Source organism: Rhopalosiphum maidis, chromosome 3, assembly GCF_003676215.2.
Source record: "Rhopalosiphum maidis isolate BTI-1 chromosome 3, ASM367621v3, whole genome shotgun sequence".
Lineage (NCBI taxonomy): Eukaryota > Metazoa > Arthropoda > Insecta > Hemiptera > Aphididae > Rhopalosiphum > Rhopalosiphum maidis.
The window spans coordinates 60,670,872-60,689,585 of NC_040879.1; the positions used below are offsets into that span (position 1 = coordinate 60,670,872).

Genomic DNA, 18,714 nt, shown 5'->3' on the forward strand with positions numbered 1-18,714 from the left:
GTTTTAACGTTTTTGTTACCTAAATCAGTGATGTGATAGTATATCAGTACATCGTTTCACAATATATTTGCTTATAATTATTTTGCATTAAATATTTACATTTTGTATTCGTTATTTTAGTCGCCATTACTCGGTGGATGACACACAGACTCAGAATCGAAGTCTAGTATCGTATTAGTATTATTTTTTATGATTACACAACTATACTTCTGGATTAGTCGTTACATGGTACTTACACCACCTTTAATATAATATATGTATATATATCAAGACAAAATACTGAAGTTTATAATTAATATCTAGTGTATTACAATTATCTACATACAATACTTCTCTAATGGCGGCAAAAAAGGTTTGTATTCATATTTATTATAATTACTAACTACTTGGCAATAAATTACTAGATTTAGAATGCTTATAATGATATAATGACAAATTGACTTCAGGACATTGCTGCAATGGTTTTATTTCCCTTAAAATGTATATACTATGTCAGGGGTGACCAACTTTAATAGACTTGCGATCGACCTCTGAGATATTCTAGGTTGTTCCGATCGATCAAAAAAAAAAAAGAAAAAGTTGTCAATAAACAAAAAATTTATTATATATGTACATACGTGTTACAATTTTGATTCAATATCTGTGTATAATTTTGTTTTTCATAGTTCTTTATTGTTTTTTTCTAAATATAATTTTTATATTCGTGGGATAAACAAAAATATACAAATTTACAAAAAAAGAATATTTTAATTGTTTTCTGAAAAAAATTCAAAAATTCGAAAGGGTGTTGCAATCAACTCTAATTCATCTCGAGATCAACTGGTTGGCTGCCACCCCTGTACTATGTATAGCGTTGAAAGTTGCTGATTGTTAATGTACCATCATTAGTATGTTGATAAGTGAGGAATGCTTAGAAATGGATGTGTTTTATTTGGGATAGTAATATTCTAAGGCCATAGTATTGTAGTGTGCCAATCAACAATTGATGTGTAGTGGTGGTGTAGTTGTGGTTTAAATAAATTAGATGATGCAAATATTTTCAGTGTAAATTTATTGAAAAGTATTCAGTGTAATTAATTGTAAATTATTTTAAGTGTAATTTAATTAGAAAAATAGACTAAGTCACAGAGACTGTTTTGTGATGTCAACTGACATGAAAGTGCCTGACTCTGATAGAACACATCTGTTGGAGTACTCTTCAAGGCCCCCTTATATTATCGGTTTCCCTCTTTCTACTCTTCCCTTGTCCCTTCTGGTCGATTGGATGTGTGTCATTTGTTGTTCACACGTTATCACATAGTTAAGGATTCACGCAGACGTGCAATGACCTAATTAGATTGTGGCAGGATGTAGCACTTTTCATACATTCATGTACGGTATTCTCTGTCATATTGCTACTGCATGTTCTAATATGAACTAAGCTGATTTGTTGTTTTAGTAAGGGACTAATATTATTATATTTTAGAGCTGGTATATTTTGGTATACTGGTTTCTATATTTCTATATTTTTATTGACCTATCTCCTTCTTTTATCATTGTTGTTTTACCCTTCACTTTTCCTACTATTTTGTTGGCACTATTTTCGAGATAATTTGGGTTTTTAGTAAAAAACATTTAATACCGTTGCTATATTGTTATACTTATTAGTAAAGTGTTATTATTATTATTAAGTATTATTATTAATATTACTATCTAATATATCAGAGCACATAGCAGTATAGTAATAAGCATTCTACACACACATTGTCACAACTATAGCAATGTTATATTTACATTAACAATAAATTTAAACTAAATAATTATATTCTTTTTTAATTAAATTGTTAATAATTTTTGTCTCAAGGGATTGTTGTATTCACTTATGTTGTCGTTGTTTTACTAATGAATACCATAGGTACCAAAATATACTTTCAACAGTTCCATTTTTGTGTCTATATCAAATTTGAAGACAAGAATATCGTGTTAACTTGTTTGTTTTTTTTTATGGTATATTAATTTTTAAGTGAGTTATGAGTATGTAAAATATTAATATTTAAAAATGATCATAATTAACTTTAAAACTGAAGTAGTATATAAAAAACAAAGGAGAGAACACAAATACTGTTCTTACCCTTAAGTTTGATAATAGGTCATTTCACTCTAATATTTAAGAGGGGTCGTACCTATATGTATTTTCTCCATTTACACACATTAACACAGAAAATGTTTGTTCACCAGTTTCAATAGTTGTTGTTAGTCTTGATATTTGAGTAAATTGACCTATTATAAAATTTAAAGGTATGATTATTATGTAGGGCCCACATAGCCTTTTATTGAAATTATTTAAGTAAGTTATGATCATTTTAGAATGTACAGTTTCAAAAAATTATAATTTACTTAAAAATAATATCAATAAAATCCTACATGGCTGTGGGGCACAATATAATAATCTTACTTTTACATTTTGTAATATGTCAATTCACTCTAATATTAAAACTAACAGCACACTACACATGTAGGTACAACGTCATCTTAAGCTAAACACCCAAAATTGGAACTGTTGAATGTATATTTTGGTATGGTATTTGTTAGTAAGACAACGTCAACACATGATAATAAACCTAATCTAACTATTAAGCATGTATAGTTTTTAATAAAGTATTGTACCATACCTTTAAATTATAATACTATACCTAACCTTGTTGGGAAATGAACTTAAATTAATTTCAATGTGAAAGGTTGATTACAATGAGAATGATAAGAGGAATATGAATGCCACAGGTCTGATAGTGTATAATATATTGTGGAAGGTAACAAGGAGTAAAGAGAAATTTATTTAAGAAAAATTTTGTAGGAATGTGAAGAAAGTAAGATGTAAATGTTTGACTAGAGATGGGATAGTAAGTTTAAACATTATTTTACTAAAAAAATTCTTACAGAACATATATTTAAAAACGTTTCTGTTTATTGATATGTTTATTTAAATAATATATACCATTATTTATTTAGTCGATAACTTGTATATAAATAGTTTATTATTATATATAAAGACGGGATTTTGCTTATTATAATGCATATTCATGCATATTTAAGCAATTACATACAGAAAATGAATTTTCATCAATCATACCTAAATAAATAATATTATAAGATTTATTTTGCATATTATGGGTACAAGTGTATATTTTTCATAAAAACGCATGTTCTTGCATATTACATTTATATATACATTTAATGTTTTAATTTAATTTTATATACAATTATTATATAATATAAATACTAAATCAAATATTATTAACGATTCAACTTATACTAAAACAAATTTTTCTATTATTGTTAAAAGTATTAAAAAGCTTGAAATGTCAGGTTTACTACTCATAGATGCTGAAGGGGTCGCTTCATCAACGTTTGTTTTCTCTGTCCGTCTCCCACAAACATATTACGTATTCCCACGATTATGATTCTCCAGTTCAATTTAGGGCAAAGCACTTAATATATATTTTATAAAGAAGAATATTTCCTGTGTGTTTACTGGATATACTTAATATTTACATTTTTGAATAAGTTATTAATAATTAATAATAATCAAAATTATTTTAAGTTAAAACACGTTTATATTTATAAAAATTGTAAATATTAAAATTCTATCCAGTCAATGCACAGTAAAATATTCTTCTTTATAAAATTCTTTCATCGTCTTCTTTTTATCATGAATATTTTGATTTTATAACTTTTAAATAAATAATAAGCTTTTAATTAAGTCTTTAATTATGTATAAATGTATAATATATATATATATGCTTGTTTGTGTATTTCATTATTATTATTTATTTATAATTATAATATTTTGTATCCTAGGAAGCAATAATACTTGCAATTGATGTAGGAAAAAATTCTTTGCAGCCAGATTCAGATGGAAAATCCTATTTTGAAAAAGCTAAATTTTGTGCTTCTATGATTTTAAAGAGAAAAGTAATTTATAACTTATATGGTTATGATTATTAATTAATTGTAAAAAATATTACTTATTATGTTTTAGATATTTGCTGAAAGTAAAGATTATTTATCATTAATATTGTTTGGATCATCTCGTACAAATAACCATCTTTCATCCTCAGGATGTTGTTATCAAAATATAGAAATTGTTACTAGCTTAGGTGTAGTTACTTGGGATTTAATTAAACATATTAACAGCTTATCTTCAGTAGATATTACACCTTCAGATTGGCTTAATACCCTTGTCATTGCTGCAGATATGTTGAAAAAGGAAAATGAGTAAGTATATTATACTACAGTAGTTCATTACTGGACTCAAACAAGCTGATCCTCATTCAGAGACGGATTGGAATTTTAGACCGGCCCTGGAAAATAATTTTTTTAGCAGCCCACTTGCAATCATATTTTTGTAGGGGGAAAAAACAACCATACTGAAAGTGATAATTTTTAGCCCTTTAAAGGAGCGGTAAATATTTATTTACATTTTTTAGTGTATTCATTGTTCTTACAAAAATGATTATATTATAAAGATATAGTGAGGTTTGAATAGACAGATATATGATAGGTTCTAGTTAAAACTTAAAAAATATTTAGCCTGCTTTAAATATATATGTATTGTTTGAATATTTTTTTGATTATTTTGATACATAAAAATCGAATTTAACTTAACCTGAGTAGTTAATGAGTTATAATACGTATAACTCATTAACTACTTGCCCTAAATTCAATTTTTGTGTATCAAAATACTCAAAACATTTTTCTGCTTTGGAATATGAAATTAAAACTATGTTGTCATTCAAAAAAGTAAAAACTTAAAAAAATATAAGGATAAAAATTATTTAAAAATATAATTTTTTAATAAAAACGTTGTTTTTAAACAACTTAAAACTATGTAAAAATCAAAATTTGAATATATTCATAATTTAAGCATAATAATGGGATGAGTTTACTTAAAAAATCACCTTGTATATGACTACTTTATTAATGTTGTCAATATTTATTTTTGAGAGGACATTGTAGCCGTATGTGTTGTCTCCATTTTACTAACGTACAATATAACAGATTTGCGTTCAGCTGAATTCATTTTATGTTGTTAGCTTTAGTATTAGAGTCAATTGACCTATTATTAAACTTAAAAGTAGGCAAGAATATTATCTAGGGTATATTATCATATGGGTTTATATTGGTATTTTAATTTTAAAGTATTTTACATAACTATAACTCAGTTTAAAATTAAAACATCAATAAAAGCCTACGTGATACTCTAAATAATATTCTTACTTTTAAGTTGAATAATGAGTAAATTTACTCTACTATCAAAGAAAATAATATAAGATGGATTTTGTTGAATTCAAATTTGCTATAGTATACATTAGTAAGACGGATAAAGCACATGTGGGTAGAACATCCTTTTAAACATATATTTTCATATTTTAATCCATGTTCCCTATTTCATAAATTATTGCAATAGTGATGAAATTCACATTTAACCGTTGTAGTGAAATTAATATTTGACTATGATGGTGACAATAAATACGTATGTCTAATTACATTAAATTTTATATTCAATAAGTAAAATTAGATTGATTAAGATAGAAACATTTTTTAGAAAAAAATAAATTTTCATAATATGTATATAAAAATTAATGAAATATGCACTTTTATCTAAAATATGCATTTAACATTTTTTAATTCATTAATTTCTAGCTCTGATTTCTAGCTTAGTCTACTATACAAATCAAGAGCATATAGAATAATACCTTGAAAAATATATACATCTCCTACAATACCCAAGCCCTAGTTATCAATTTTTATTGCAAATTATTTTATTGAATGCACGCAATAATAAAAGAAAACTTTGAACTATAACAAATACTATAATTCTAATTTAATTTTGAAATATAAAATCTATAGTTTTGGTTTATTATATGTTTATATGTTTAAATTTAATATTTATTTACTTATTATTCTAATTATAAATTTTTAATTATATTTTTTAAGCATAATATTTTTTTTATTTTATAGAGAGAAAATATTCAAAGACCTTCAGATTGTTATGTTTTCAAATCTTGAAACTGATATTTCATTTGATAAAATAGATATAATTGCAAGCTGTATAAAAAGGCAAAATATTAATTTAACCATAATGTAAGTTAATTTAAAATTTGTAAATTAAAAAAATACACTATTTTAAATTGAAATATGTTTCTATTGTGTTTAAATAATATATTCATCATTATAATTTCAAATATTCTTTTCAATAGAAATGAAAGCAATGTTATTATGGTTTATTTTTTTTGCCATCACCTATTGGAGTATTAAAAATGTATTGGTCTTCACTATTGAGGTTAATTTCTATTAAAAGTTGAAAATGTGTAAATATTTATTCAAACCGTTTTTCAATAATTTTTTTCTTTGTTTTTTAATTTAAAATTTTTAATGAATATTTATATTTTTATGTTCAATGAACATTTATATATTTTTTTTATTTTTATTTCTCATGTATTGTAAAATGTCATTTATGAAAATTTACTTCAATATTTCTTACTTCTCTTAGTTAATTTTGCAATATTCAAAATATATCAAAAATACGGTTATATATTTTTTTTTTTATAGATATTGAAAGTCTTACAGTTTTAGTAACTATGCCGTATTTTAAAAATATTAATAGTAAGGATATAAAATATTTTGCAATTAAATATATTATTATTGTCTAAAAAAAAAACTGTAAAATATTTAGACTAATTCATGAATATCATAGTTGATATTGTTATTGTGATTTGTAGATTGCTTATTTAAATATGTTCTGTATTCAGATAATAATATATATATTTTTTGCATTTCATCAAATAAAAATCAATGTTGTACTATTTAGAATAATACTGTTTACATATTGAGGAATTATTATTTGTAGTTTAAATCAATTTTATGTTTTCAGAGGTAAAGATTTTGATGATATATCACTCAATCCTGAGTTAGAAACATTTATTTTAAAAGCTGAGGTAATACAATAATATTATATATAGTGCATACATGCATATACAGGATGTATCACAAAATTCTGACAAATTAAATAACTAAAAAACTAAGCACAACTTATGAAAGTCTAAGTATTTCTTCAACTTTCTGCTAATGGGTATTTAATCAAAGCCTAAAGTAAAAATCAGTAGTCAAAACAAAATTTTTAATTGGAGTTAACAATAACCATATTTGAGTATTGTTAATAATATGTAAAATTTAGATAAAGCCTTAGTGGTGATAAGATAGAAAGGTCATAGATAATAAAGAATGTAGTTATCGTATTCGTTTCTACTGGTTTTTACTTTTGGTTTTAATAAAATACCCAGTATAAAAAAGTTGAATGAATATTTTAACGCTCATAAGTTGACTATGAATTACACAAATTAAATACTCTAAACATTAAAACTATTTTTATCAATATATATTTATAAATTGGCTGTTTTGAATTTTTTTTATTTTCTGTACAAAAAAATAAAAAGTTAATATTTCACATATAGTACAAGCATCTATTAATTGTATGAATATAAAAAAAAAAATTTAAAAAATTTATAAAACAAGTTATTTAATTTTTCAAAACTTAGTGATATATGTATGATTATGATTCAGGAAATAACTAATTTACTATGAAATGTTTAAAATACCACAAGTAATTTCTTTATTCGTTTTATTAACTGAAAAGTGTTTTATTAAGAATTGTTATTATCAATAATATTTCTTAGGAGTTATGTAAATTATCTAAAGTATTGTGGATATTGTTAAAACATAACAATATAGTAAGTTTTTTAAATGATTTTTTCCATTTTCAACTATTATAATATATTTGGAAGGATTAAAAATTACAATGTGATAAAGTTAAGGGTTCTCTGGCCCATATTATGCATATGTTATGTTTATTTTATTATTTTTTTTTAATAACTTTCTAGTGCTATATGACCATACAATTGTTTTTATTGTATTTAATCATGTTGAAATCATATTAACAAAATAATATAATTTTTTGAAAAAAATAATCCTAACCATATATTTTGTAATTAATTGTATTATTCTTAGGCAACTGCTGTTAATTTTGGTACAGTTCTACCTAAATTAAGTCATTATAAACAAAAAGAAGTAACTCCAAGAGCTTGGAATATCCCTTTAAACTTTGGAAATGTTTTTAATATTAGAGTTTCCGGTTATAAAAAGGTATTTACTTGACTACTATGTGTGTACAAAATATTTAATTTTGTTGATTAATATCTTAAGAAGATGTTATACCCATATGCGTAGTACTACATAGCTACTAACGTACTTCATAGCATATTTGAATTCAACAGAACATATTTTATGTTGTTAGCTTTCATATTGGAGTCAATTTACCTATAATTAAACTTTAAGGTAAGAGTATTATCTAGGTCAAGTCATGATTTTATTGATATTATAATTTTTTAATATTACAATTTTAAAATGTTCTTAACTCAGTTTAAAATGATAATATCAATAAGAGCATATGCATCATGCAATTTTCTAGATAATATTGTTACAATTTAGTTTGATAATAAGTAAATTAGCTCCAATATTAAAGATAACAACATAAAATGTGTTCTGCTGAATGCAAATTTGCTATGACGTACAATGTACATTAATAAGACAGAAACAACACATTCCAATATAAAGTCTTCGTAAAACAATAATTATTCAGATATTTAAATATATATAACAGATAGATGAAACTGCTAAAAGCTTTAAGTGGTTATTATGTAAAAACTATGATACAGAAGACTCAGTTACAGCAATGAAGAAACACACTACATACTTTTATGTTGAAAATGGTGAACAAATAGAAGTTGATCGTGAGGATATAATAGATGGATTTCGCTTTGGTGATACAATTATACCAGTCTCCAGTAAGTACATCATAAAAACTATTCAAATTTATTTAAATTAGTAGGTATGTATGTATAATATATATTTATATTTTTTGTAGATTTAGATACGGATGCATATAGTTATAAATCTGGTCCAAGATGTTTACAAGTATTAGGGTTTACAAAAGCTAAAAATATACAAAGATCATTTTTAATGGATGGAGGATCATATATTTTTAAACCTCACAAAGTAACTAAAAAATTAATTTTTCTACTTTATTGAGTTATCTTTGGTTATAATAAAATAAATTTCAAATATATAGTCGACAAAATACTATTTAAAAATGACATATTGACACGGCGACAGTGGTTTTTAATTATAATTAAATATTATTTGTATTATGAATAGAAAATTGTAGTTAAAAATAAAAATGTAATTTCTCTTAATTCTAAAAACAATGTCAATAGTTAAAATAACATACAACTTGAAAAAAATATAAAGAACAGTATATGATTTCTCTTTATTTATAAATAACTTGATATAAGCAAATATGCTCAAATCAGATCTCTAATACAAATATGATAAAGATTTACTTTTCAAAAAGAATTGGACAAGATCATTGTTAAATAAAAAAAAAAAAACATGAATAATTATCTTATAAGTTGTATACTGAGTGATATTTTATCAATTCACACTTTTTATTTCAAAATACATTAATATTTTTGAATTTTTTTTTAAAAATAACTTCTAGTCAAAATAAAAAAAAATATTTTTTAAAGTAAAATATATTTTTAACATATTATCGTTTGTTTTTTAACTTTTTATTCCAAAACAGAATATTTTTTAGATAATTTAAATGCATAGAAATCATAAGTTTGGAAAAGAAGTTTACGAATTATAGGTATTTAAAGTATAGGTGAAAGAAATTATATGAAGATCTCAGTAAAATGTTGATCTACTGTTCCATAGTTCTGTGTAATTGTTTTGCCTACAATAATAATTAATTTAAAATATTAATTATTCATTATAGGAAGATATTATTGCATTTAGAGTTATTTTCAATGCTATGGTGGAAAGAGAAGAATTAATGATTATTAGAAAAGTTTATTTGAATAATTGTTTGCCAACTATTGGAGCAATCTTTCCTCAAAGAGAAGATGCTGAAAATGTATGTATGCTTTGATGTAAAATTATATTATGGTGAAATTTTGACCATATACTTACTATTTTATGTATATTTTTATGCCATAGTTTGTTTACACATTTATTATTTTCTAGTAATTATTATAATATACATTATTGTTTTAGTATTTTGTGTGTGTTAATCTACCATATGCTGAAGATGAACACTTGTTTAAACTTCTATCACTAAAATCATTTAAACCCAATTATGAAGAAAATAATGCTGTCCGTAATCTTATAGATGCAATGGATTTAGATAAAGATGGGTGAATTAAAATATTATCGACTGATTAATTTGTTGTTAATTTTACTAATTAATATTATTTCAGAAATGATTTGTTCATGCCAGAAAATACACACGACCCTGAATTACAATTCGTATTTGATTGTATTTCTCAAAAGGCTATTAATCCAAACAAATTATTAACTAAAACAATACCAGAGTATATCCAAAGTTTACTGAACTCCCCTAAAAGAATTATGGTAAAGACTAAACAACCGATAGATGAAATTATAAAAGTATTTTCACTTCAACAAGAAATTTATAAAAAGTGGGTAATATTAATTCTAAGAATTAAATCAATAAATATTGAAAATAATATTATATTTATTATGCTTGTTTATTAGATGTTCAGTTGGAGATAATAATATTTTACAATTTGATTGTGATGAAGAAGAAGTAGACTTTTCGAAACAATTTGTAACTACAGCATTCAGCCCAATAGAAGATTTTAATAAACATTTAGAAAACGGATTAAATTCTGTAATAGGTATTCATATATTTACTATATTTAGTTTAAGTTATAAATATATATTGTATTTGTTAATTTATTTAATATACATTTCTAAGAAGTTATAAAAATGAAATTCAATGTTAAATGAGTGGTATTTTATAAAAATGTCATACTATATGTTAACATTTTTTTAAATTAATTTATAATAATTATTATTGCAGTTTGTGAAAATATGAAACACATAACTTTAGACTTAATAGAATCTAGTACAAGTATGGAAGAATTAAAGAAACCAGCATCAAATTTGAAAGTTTTAAGAGAATTTTATATAAAAAATAATGATGTTAAATCGTATAATACTTTGATGTATCTTGTAAAAGATTCAGTTCTTTTATCTGGTAAAGAAGGAATGTGGTCACAGTTCGTTGACAGTAAGTATCTTATATAATATATAAATTAAATAATATAATAGATACATGACAATTGATAAGGTTCAAATAGTCTATATAAACTAATAAAACGATTGTTTTAATTTCAATATTTCTTAATTTATCTTTTGGAGTATTTAATGTAGTATGAACCTATAAAAAATTTTTAATAGAGTTCACAAAAAAAAAATATTTGTTGGTGAAAAGGAGCTTGTAATGATGTGAACATGTTCATATTATAAATGATTTAAATACTTACCAATATTCTATGTTATATAGTACATACTATGATCAATGATCATATTTACTGGAAGAGAATCTTGATTCAAAACCAAACAAGTCAAATTCTTTAGCTAATTAAATTACTAAAATTTAATAAAAACTTATTTTAGACTGTAAATACTCTATTAGATTTAAATCATATACAGTGGAGCATAGATTATCCACATTAATTATAACCGGTGGTGGTGGGGGGGGGGTTGTAATCAAACAATGATTAAAAATATACAATGAACATGAATTTAAATATTTCATATAATTCAAAATAAAACGAGTGATATTATGTATTGTTAAGTGTCATTTTTTTGTAAATTTAAAGTTATAAAATTATTTATATGTATTGTATGTTAATATTGTTTCTGTACTTAAATTACATTATTAATTTGTAAAAAGGGCTCATGTGGGTATATTTCATAAATAAAAAAATGTAATATGGTTATTATAAGAATGTCATAAAAACAGATAAAAATTGGGATATATAATATATTTGCCGTAACCTTCAATTGTAGGTCACTATACTAGTATGACACTACTACCAATATTATGAAAAAAATGTCTTCTATATGTCCTTTAGAGTTTAGACACATCTTTGATGTTAATAGTACTTAACATATGGTATTTAACTACTACATTACTCTCATTAAATTAATATTATTAAAACCAAACATATTATGTGTATAATTTATGATTTATTTTAATAAGTCTAGATTTTTAAATGTACACATGGAATAAAATATAAATTTATATTTAAGGTGGAATAGGACTTATTACGAATCAAGAGATTGAAATAAGTGATATTTCACAGGAGTTATCTGAACAATTTATGAAACATGAAGTATTACAAGATGTTACAGCAGAGTTCATTATTGATGATGATGATCCAGTAAGTGAATTTGTTTTTTTATTAATATAAAGTGATTTAACAAATTACAAATGATCATTAACAGCCAAATTCACGTGGTATACTTTTCAATATAATTATTGTTTGATGTTGAATGATTAAATAAAAATAAAACCTCACATCTATTTTCATCACATTTAGTATTTTTTATTTATTCAAAATTTCAAGTTGTGTAAGACGTTATATTATGTATATTAATAAAAAGAAATATTTACAATTAAATTTTAATTTTTTTTTTATTTTCTTAAATTGATATCCTGAATTAATTCAATCTTAATATAGGGTGCTTCTGATATGGAAGAGGCCATTAGTATATACGTACTTACAATGAAAGCCCAATGAAGGTTTTTTTGAAATTTTTTTTCTCTGCAAAATATTATTAGAATCTTATCTTAAATGTAAAAAAAAATTAACTCTAGTTGTACTTTTACAAAATACTGATTTAAATCAAATGGCTAACTTAAAAAAAAGGGCCGTGACACATCGATTTGTATGAAAACACTATAAGATAAACAGTAGTGATAGTTATTTGTTTTCATCCTTCATACTTAATTAATTAACACACTGTTTTATATTGTAAACTAATAAAAATAGTAAAATAATAACAAAATTAGGGCTAACAGATTTAAATGATTGAATTTAATTTCATACATTTATGTTATGTGTTTTTGGTGTATTAGGTAAATATGGCAACTTTCATCCGTTACATCATTAGTTAGAGATCAGAGAAACTAATTATTTGTATAATTACACTGAAATTCCAGCTTTTAGAATAATAATATAGTTGATATCCTTTATTAAAACACCAACTTTTTTGGGAAAAACTTGGAGTTTATTACATCTTCGTATGGAAAAGTGCATCAAAGTTGATGGGGTTACATTGAACCACTTTTATAGATAATAATTTAAAAAATAAAGTATACTTATTTAATTATGATTCTTTAACAATGCAAAACAAGGTATTAATTAATTTATTATGTTAAAGATAACAAATATTTATCATTATTTGTATATTGTACTGTTCAGAGTGTTCTTTTACAAATCGATGTATCACACACCCTTTTTTTTAGTCAGCAAATCAAGCGTGAAAAAAAAAACGCGTGACAAGCGCATACACAATGTGATGCCTTGATTCGTTTGAAAATTTTGCAACAATATAATTTGAGTGTTTTTTTTTACATTTAAGATAATGTTCTAAGAGTAATAAGAATTTACCGAGATTTTGAAGATAAAAAATTTTTTCAAAAAAATCTTTATTACAATGAATACTCATATAATACTAGTGATCTCATCAATGTCAGAAACATCCTGTATATAAACGTATATTATAAAAATAATATAATATATTTCATAGGTTCATATGAATAATTAAAGAAATTAAATGTTATAAATACATATTTTGGTGTGTGTTGATTTTGTATACTTGACATTTGTTAAATAATATTGGGTAAAACTACTACATTTTATAATAAATCCAACTTTAATTATAATATTATAATTATACTATTCAAAAACTGTTAATATATTTATGACCAATGTCGTAGATACATTAGAGACTCCACTTTCATTCCTTGCATAATATAAAATAGTAAGTTTTCAATATCATTGGTGTAAGTGCAATACAAACATTTACAACAGGCGGAATTAAAGAAAGCTATTTAAATGCATATTTTAATTAAGTCTGTTTATTTTTGTTTCAGCTGAAAGAGTTTTTGTAAATGGAAACAAGTATAATTATAATTATATTATATATTATTATTATTATTATTATTATTTTTTTTTTTTTTATTAAAAATGATGAAATAATTGTTTTTATTAATGTACAATTTAACATAACATACCATGCAAATATCAGAATGTGTGTTGTAACTAGTATTTATTATGTTTAACTCAAAATTGTATGTTTATAATTTTAAAATTGTTTTATTATAATTTACAAAGAGATATATAATGTGTTGTACGTAATTGTAAAAATGTTTCTTCCAAAAATGTGGAGGCAAACAATTTTGTGATTTTAAAGGTTAGGCCGGGCGCACACCAAAAGAGCAAAACTGTTCAGAACTGGTCGAAACATATTGTTTCAAACAGCTCCGAACAAATTTCATTCCCACTGACAAAACAAAACCAAACAAGACAAAATAATTTCCGACTCATTTTTGTTTTTATATACCAGTCGTCAAGATGAGTTCTGATGAAGATAATGTTGTTGTACCGCTTTTGTAGCAATTTTTGTTAAATAGTGAATAAATGAAAATAAACGTAAACCTAAAATTTGGGTACACGAAATAAATAAAAAACGTACACAAAATAATAAAATTTTGAATTTTTTGGCTAAATTGCGTAAAGATGAGTTAAAATTTAAAAATTTCACTCGTATGAGTTCAACTACTTTTGACTATATTAAATGAAATTGGTTTGCAATAAGACCACAAGACACAAATTTTCGTAAAAGTATAGATCCTGCTGAAAAAATGTTAGTAACCTTGAGGTAAGTTCAAATAATAATACTATAATTATATACTAGAAATATGTATTAATCAAACTTTAAACTGAAGTAAATGTAAAACAAATGTACATAATAAGTATTCAAAATAGTTAATAAGTAGATAGTCAGTATGTTAAGCTATTTGATGATGAATATCCGGGTGGGCTGTAAGTATAGTTTTAAGTTAGAAATTCCTGTACTGATACATTCGATGTAGTACTACCATATGATACTTTATCATTACTTGCTGATTCTTGAGCTTCTTGACTGTCGATGTACGAGTTTAAAGTTGTTAACACAAACTGTTTAAACTGGTGCTGGTTTTTTCCATTTAGTTTTTTAAAATCAGTCAAAAGACTTTTAGTAAATAGAAAAAGGGGATTCTGGAGCCGCATCTTCATCCTCATCCTCATCCTCATCATCTCATTAACTGAGCCGCCGCCCGATCCGTGACGTATACGATATACCCCGCTACCCCGCTCTTCCATATCAATTGGCCGCCGCCATCAACACTGCCGTCGCGCGAGGAAAATAATTAAAAAATTTTATTCATCGGACCGGGATTCGAACCCGAGCCCGCCGCCACCGCAACCGCAACCCGCCGCCGACGCCCGATCGCGTACGTGCGCGACCTGTATTATTGTTATCATATACGTATGCATACAACCTGTTATCATTTGTTTTCAGTTATCACATGTTATCAGTTATCATTTGTTATCACGTGTTATCAAACATTATATTTTTTAATATTAATTATTTTAATATATATATATCACTGACGTATTTACAATAAGAGACATTTATCTGTGTTCAAATAAATATCAATAAATTGAAAGACACTTTCGAAGTACAATAAGATACATTTCCTACCATTAGTAGGTACAGTAGGATTAAATATCAATATTCAAACACATTTCTTAGCGAAAACTATTATTATTGAAAAACGCCATAGCAATGTTCATTGAAAGGCACTTCCGCCGTATTGACGATAATAGGTATTCAATTAAATATACACTGCCCCACAATGATAAAGACACTTCCTGCCATTACAAATCGCCACCGTATTGTCATTACCTGTCATCACTTAAAGGACAATTATTAAAGGATAAATACCTACTATATATTACACTAAAGATATTAAAATTCATATTAGTGAATAACACACATTAATGACTGATATTAGTACCTTCTGCCAGACGTATACAGTGTAATATCAATTAAGTATCAATATTCCCATTCGTTTATATAAATCCTGAAAATAGTCAACAGTCCTACAGTACGTTTAAACCGTCGTATACGCGTCTTCATGTTTAATTTTTAAATATTATTTTTTTTTCTTTTACTATTACCTTAAACAACATGTTTAAATGAGATCAGTGTCTGTCGGTTTTCATACGTAAAGATAATTTAGTGAGACATGGGAAAACTCACGATGGTGTTCGTTTCACGTGCACTATCTGCGCGTTATCGTTCAGTGTCATGTCAAATCTTAAGAGGCATGAGAAAAATGTTCATGGTATGTATACTTATTTATTTTTATTATTAATTTATATCTAATATTACATTATATCTAATGTTTTTTCCAAGGCATCGTTCAGGCTCATCGTCAGCCTACACCGGTTGTTGCTCAACCCACTCGACAGAGTGTCATACAGTTCGCGCCTCGCGTTGCCCCACAGGGCGACATACAGATTCCCCCTCAAATTTTCATCCCCGATATCCCAGCTGGTGGCTCGAACATGGTATCCGAGGACGAGATTTGCATGGCAGCTATGGAAGAATTTGAAAAAGTTCAAGACGATAATACAGTTTGGTTTTATTTTTAATATTATAGATGGGGTATAATTTCAAAGATTCGTATAAATCATAAATTTTATTTATATGCTGATGGGTTGCACCGGTTGTCAGACCGTTTGGTAGATTTAATTTTAAACGATACATAACATTTTTATTCTATTATAAGAAAATTAGTTTCTCTTTAGATTTATTAGGGGTTTTTTAATTTTATTTTTAAGACTCTTATACAACTACGAGCGTAAACGGTAAACGAGTTTCCACCGTCAACACCACTTCGGCTGCTAGAGCGAAAAAAGCACGCATGGATATGGTGAAGTCCCCCGGGTTAGTTGAAATTTCATCGTCAGTGGGTCGAAAAATCATCTGGTATTTCACAAAAAATTTCAATAATGTTAAAAATTATACCGACTTTCTACGTCCTCTTACACCGGCTCTGTCAGACATGATGAAAAATCACGTGCAGCAACATCCAATAAAATTTAGATTGAAGCTCGAGGCTACTTATAACCGATCAAACGTACCCAATTCGTCCGAAAATAGGGCGTTTAAAACATCAGCAGTTGAAGTTTTTTCGGAAAGTAACATTGCTGAGATTATTGAAAGAGCTTATATAAAATTATTGACCGAGGAAGAAGCTTATACTAGCAGAGGAAGCGGGTTTACCCTGGAATCTATAGATGGGCTATTGTTGACCGTGTACAAATACACACCGATGGACGGGTCGTCATACATACCGCTGCCTGCGTATATCGATAGAAAACGGGGTACAATAAATCCTCAGAATGTAGACCAACAGTGCTTCAAGTGGGCTGTATTAGCCAAGCATGTGACAGGGCCGGCGGTATACCGTATAGGAGAAAATTATAGACAACACGAGGACAAATACAATTTCAATGGTATATCGTTCCCAACGCCATTATCCGACGTTAAGAAATTCGAATATAATAACCCGACTGTCTCTGTGAATGTGTATGGGTTAGACAAAAAGTTTCAGCCACCGCGTAAATATCCGACGTACGAGGTGTACCCGCTACGTGTCGTTGATGAGGAGAAAGCCAACCACTTTGATCTGTTGTTGGTAGCAGACGAAAACGGGTCGCATTACATCTACATCTCGAATTTTTCACGCCTTATATGCTCTCAAAAGACTGGACATAAAGAGAGTGTCGTGTTTTGCAAAAGGTGCTTTACCAGCTTTGATAATCAAAGATATAAATATAAATTGAATGGGCTTGAGGCGTTAACTCAGCATAAGCTTATATGCGGTGCACATAAGCCAATATTACCGGTGATGCCGAAAGAAGGCGAATGTCTGCAATTTGAAGCATGGAGAAACACTCAGAGACATCCTATAGTAATATATGCAGATTTCGAAACTATACTGATGAAGACGGATGAGAAGAAGGGGGGAAATACAAAAATAATGCACAGACATGAAGCGATGAGCTATGGACTCATTGTGAAGGCGAGCAATGACGTACCGATAGAGCTATTAGCGAGACATGAGATACCAACGGAACCAACATTATATCGAGGAAGTGAGAGTCGACAGGACGTGGCGAGACATTTTGTCGAAACCGTGTCTGAAATAGCATTAAAGATAGAGAAGTTATTGAAAACGAATATTCCAATAAATATGTCCGCAGACGACATACAAGTTCATGAAGCAGCGATGCACTGCAATCTATGCAAAATCGAGTTTACCCCACCTTCAGAGGTACTATATCGTAAGACAGCTGACCATTACCATCTCACAGGAAAATACCGTCAAGCTCTCTGCAATGTATGCAACCAAAAACTACAAACACCCGTTTTTGTACCGTGCTACTTCCATAACTTGTCCAACTATGACGCGCATCTGATAGTCACAGAACTTGGTTATGAAACCCAGATTATTAGAGTAATACCAAACACTGAGGAAAAATACATATCATTCTCTAAATATGTGTCAAGTAAATTCCAAATCCGTTTCATAGACACTTTTAGATTCATGGCATCAGGACTATCAACTCTAGCTAAAAATCTTGTAACACCAGGTCTGGAGAACTTCAGAGAGACCGCTGA

General features: G+C 26.5%; 2 protein-coding genes across 5 annotated transcripts; both read left to right on the forward strand.

Moving 5' to 3' along the window:
• Window positions 1-14,678, forward strand: LOC113556259 (X-ray repair cross-complementing protein 5-like). Of its 4 annotated transcripts, XM_026961102.1 has the most exons (16): window positions 2-228; window positions 304-352; window positions 3,838-3,951; window positions 4,019-4,254; window positions 6,001-6,123; window positions 6,914-6,977; window positions 8,047-8,181; window positions 8,699-8,882; window positions 8,963-9,093; window positions 9,875-10,012; window positions 10,153-10,292; window positions 10,356-10,577; window positions 10,654-10,796; window positions 10,982-11,191; window positions 12,220-12,350; window positions 14,069-14,678. In XM_026961102.1, exons 2-16 carry the CDS (start codon window positions 338-340, stop codon window positions 14,084-14,086), a joined length of 2,004 nt encoding a protein of 667 aa, XP_026816903.1. In that variant the 5' UTR covers window positions 2-228; window positions 304-337; the 3' UTR covers window positions 14,087-14,678. The 4 variants fall into 4 exon arrangements, with proteins under 4 accessions (XP_026816904.1, XP_026816903.1, XP_026816902.1 ...); XM_026961101.1 differs by having other exon boundaries at window positions 2-352; XM_026961103.1 differs by lacking the exon at window positions 14,069-14,678 and having other exon boundaries at window positions 1-352; window positions 12,273-12,350.
• A 1,806-nt stretch (window positions 14,679-16,484) lies between these two features.
• LOC113557610 lies at window positions 16,485-18,665 on the forward strand. Its single transcript, XM_026963177.1, has 3 exons — window positions 16,485-16,645; window positions 16,867-18,550; window positions 18,627-18,665. The coding sequence occupies exons 1-3, from the start codon at window positions 16,593-16,595 to the stop codon at window positions 18,663-18,665; spliced, it is 1,776 nt and encodes a 591-aa protein (XP_026818978.1). The 5' UTR covers window positions 16,485-16,592.
• Window positions 18,666-18,714: the final 49 nt, after the last annotated feature.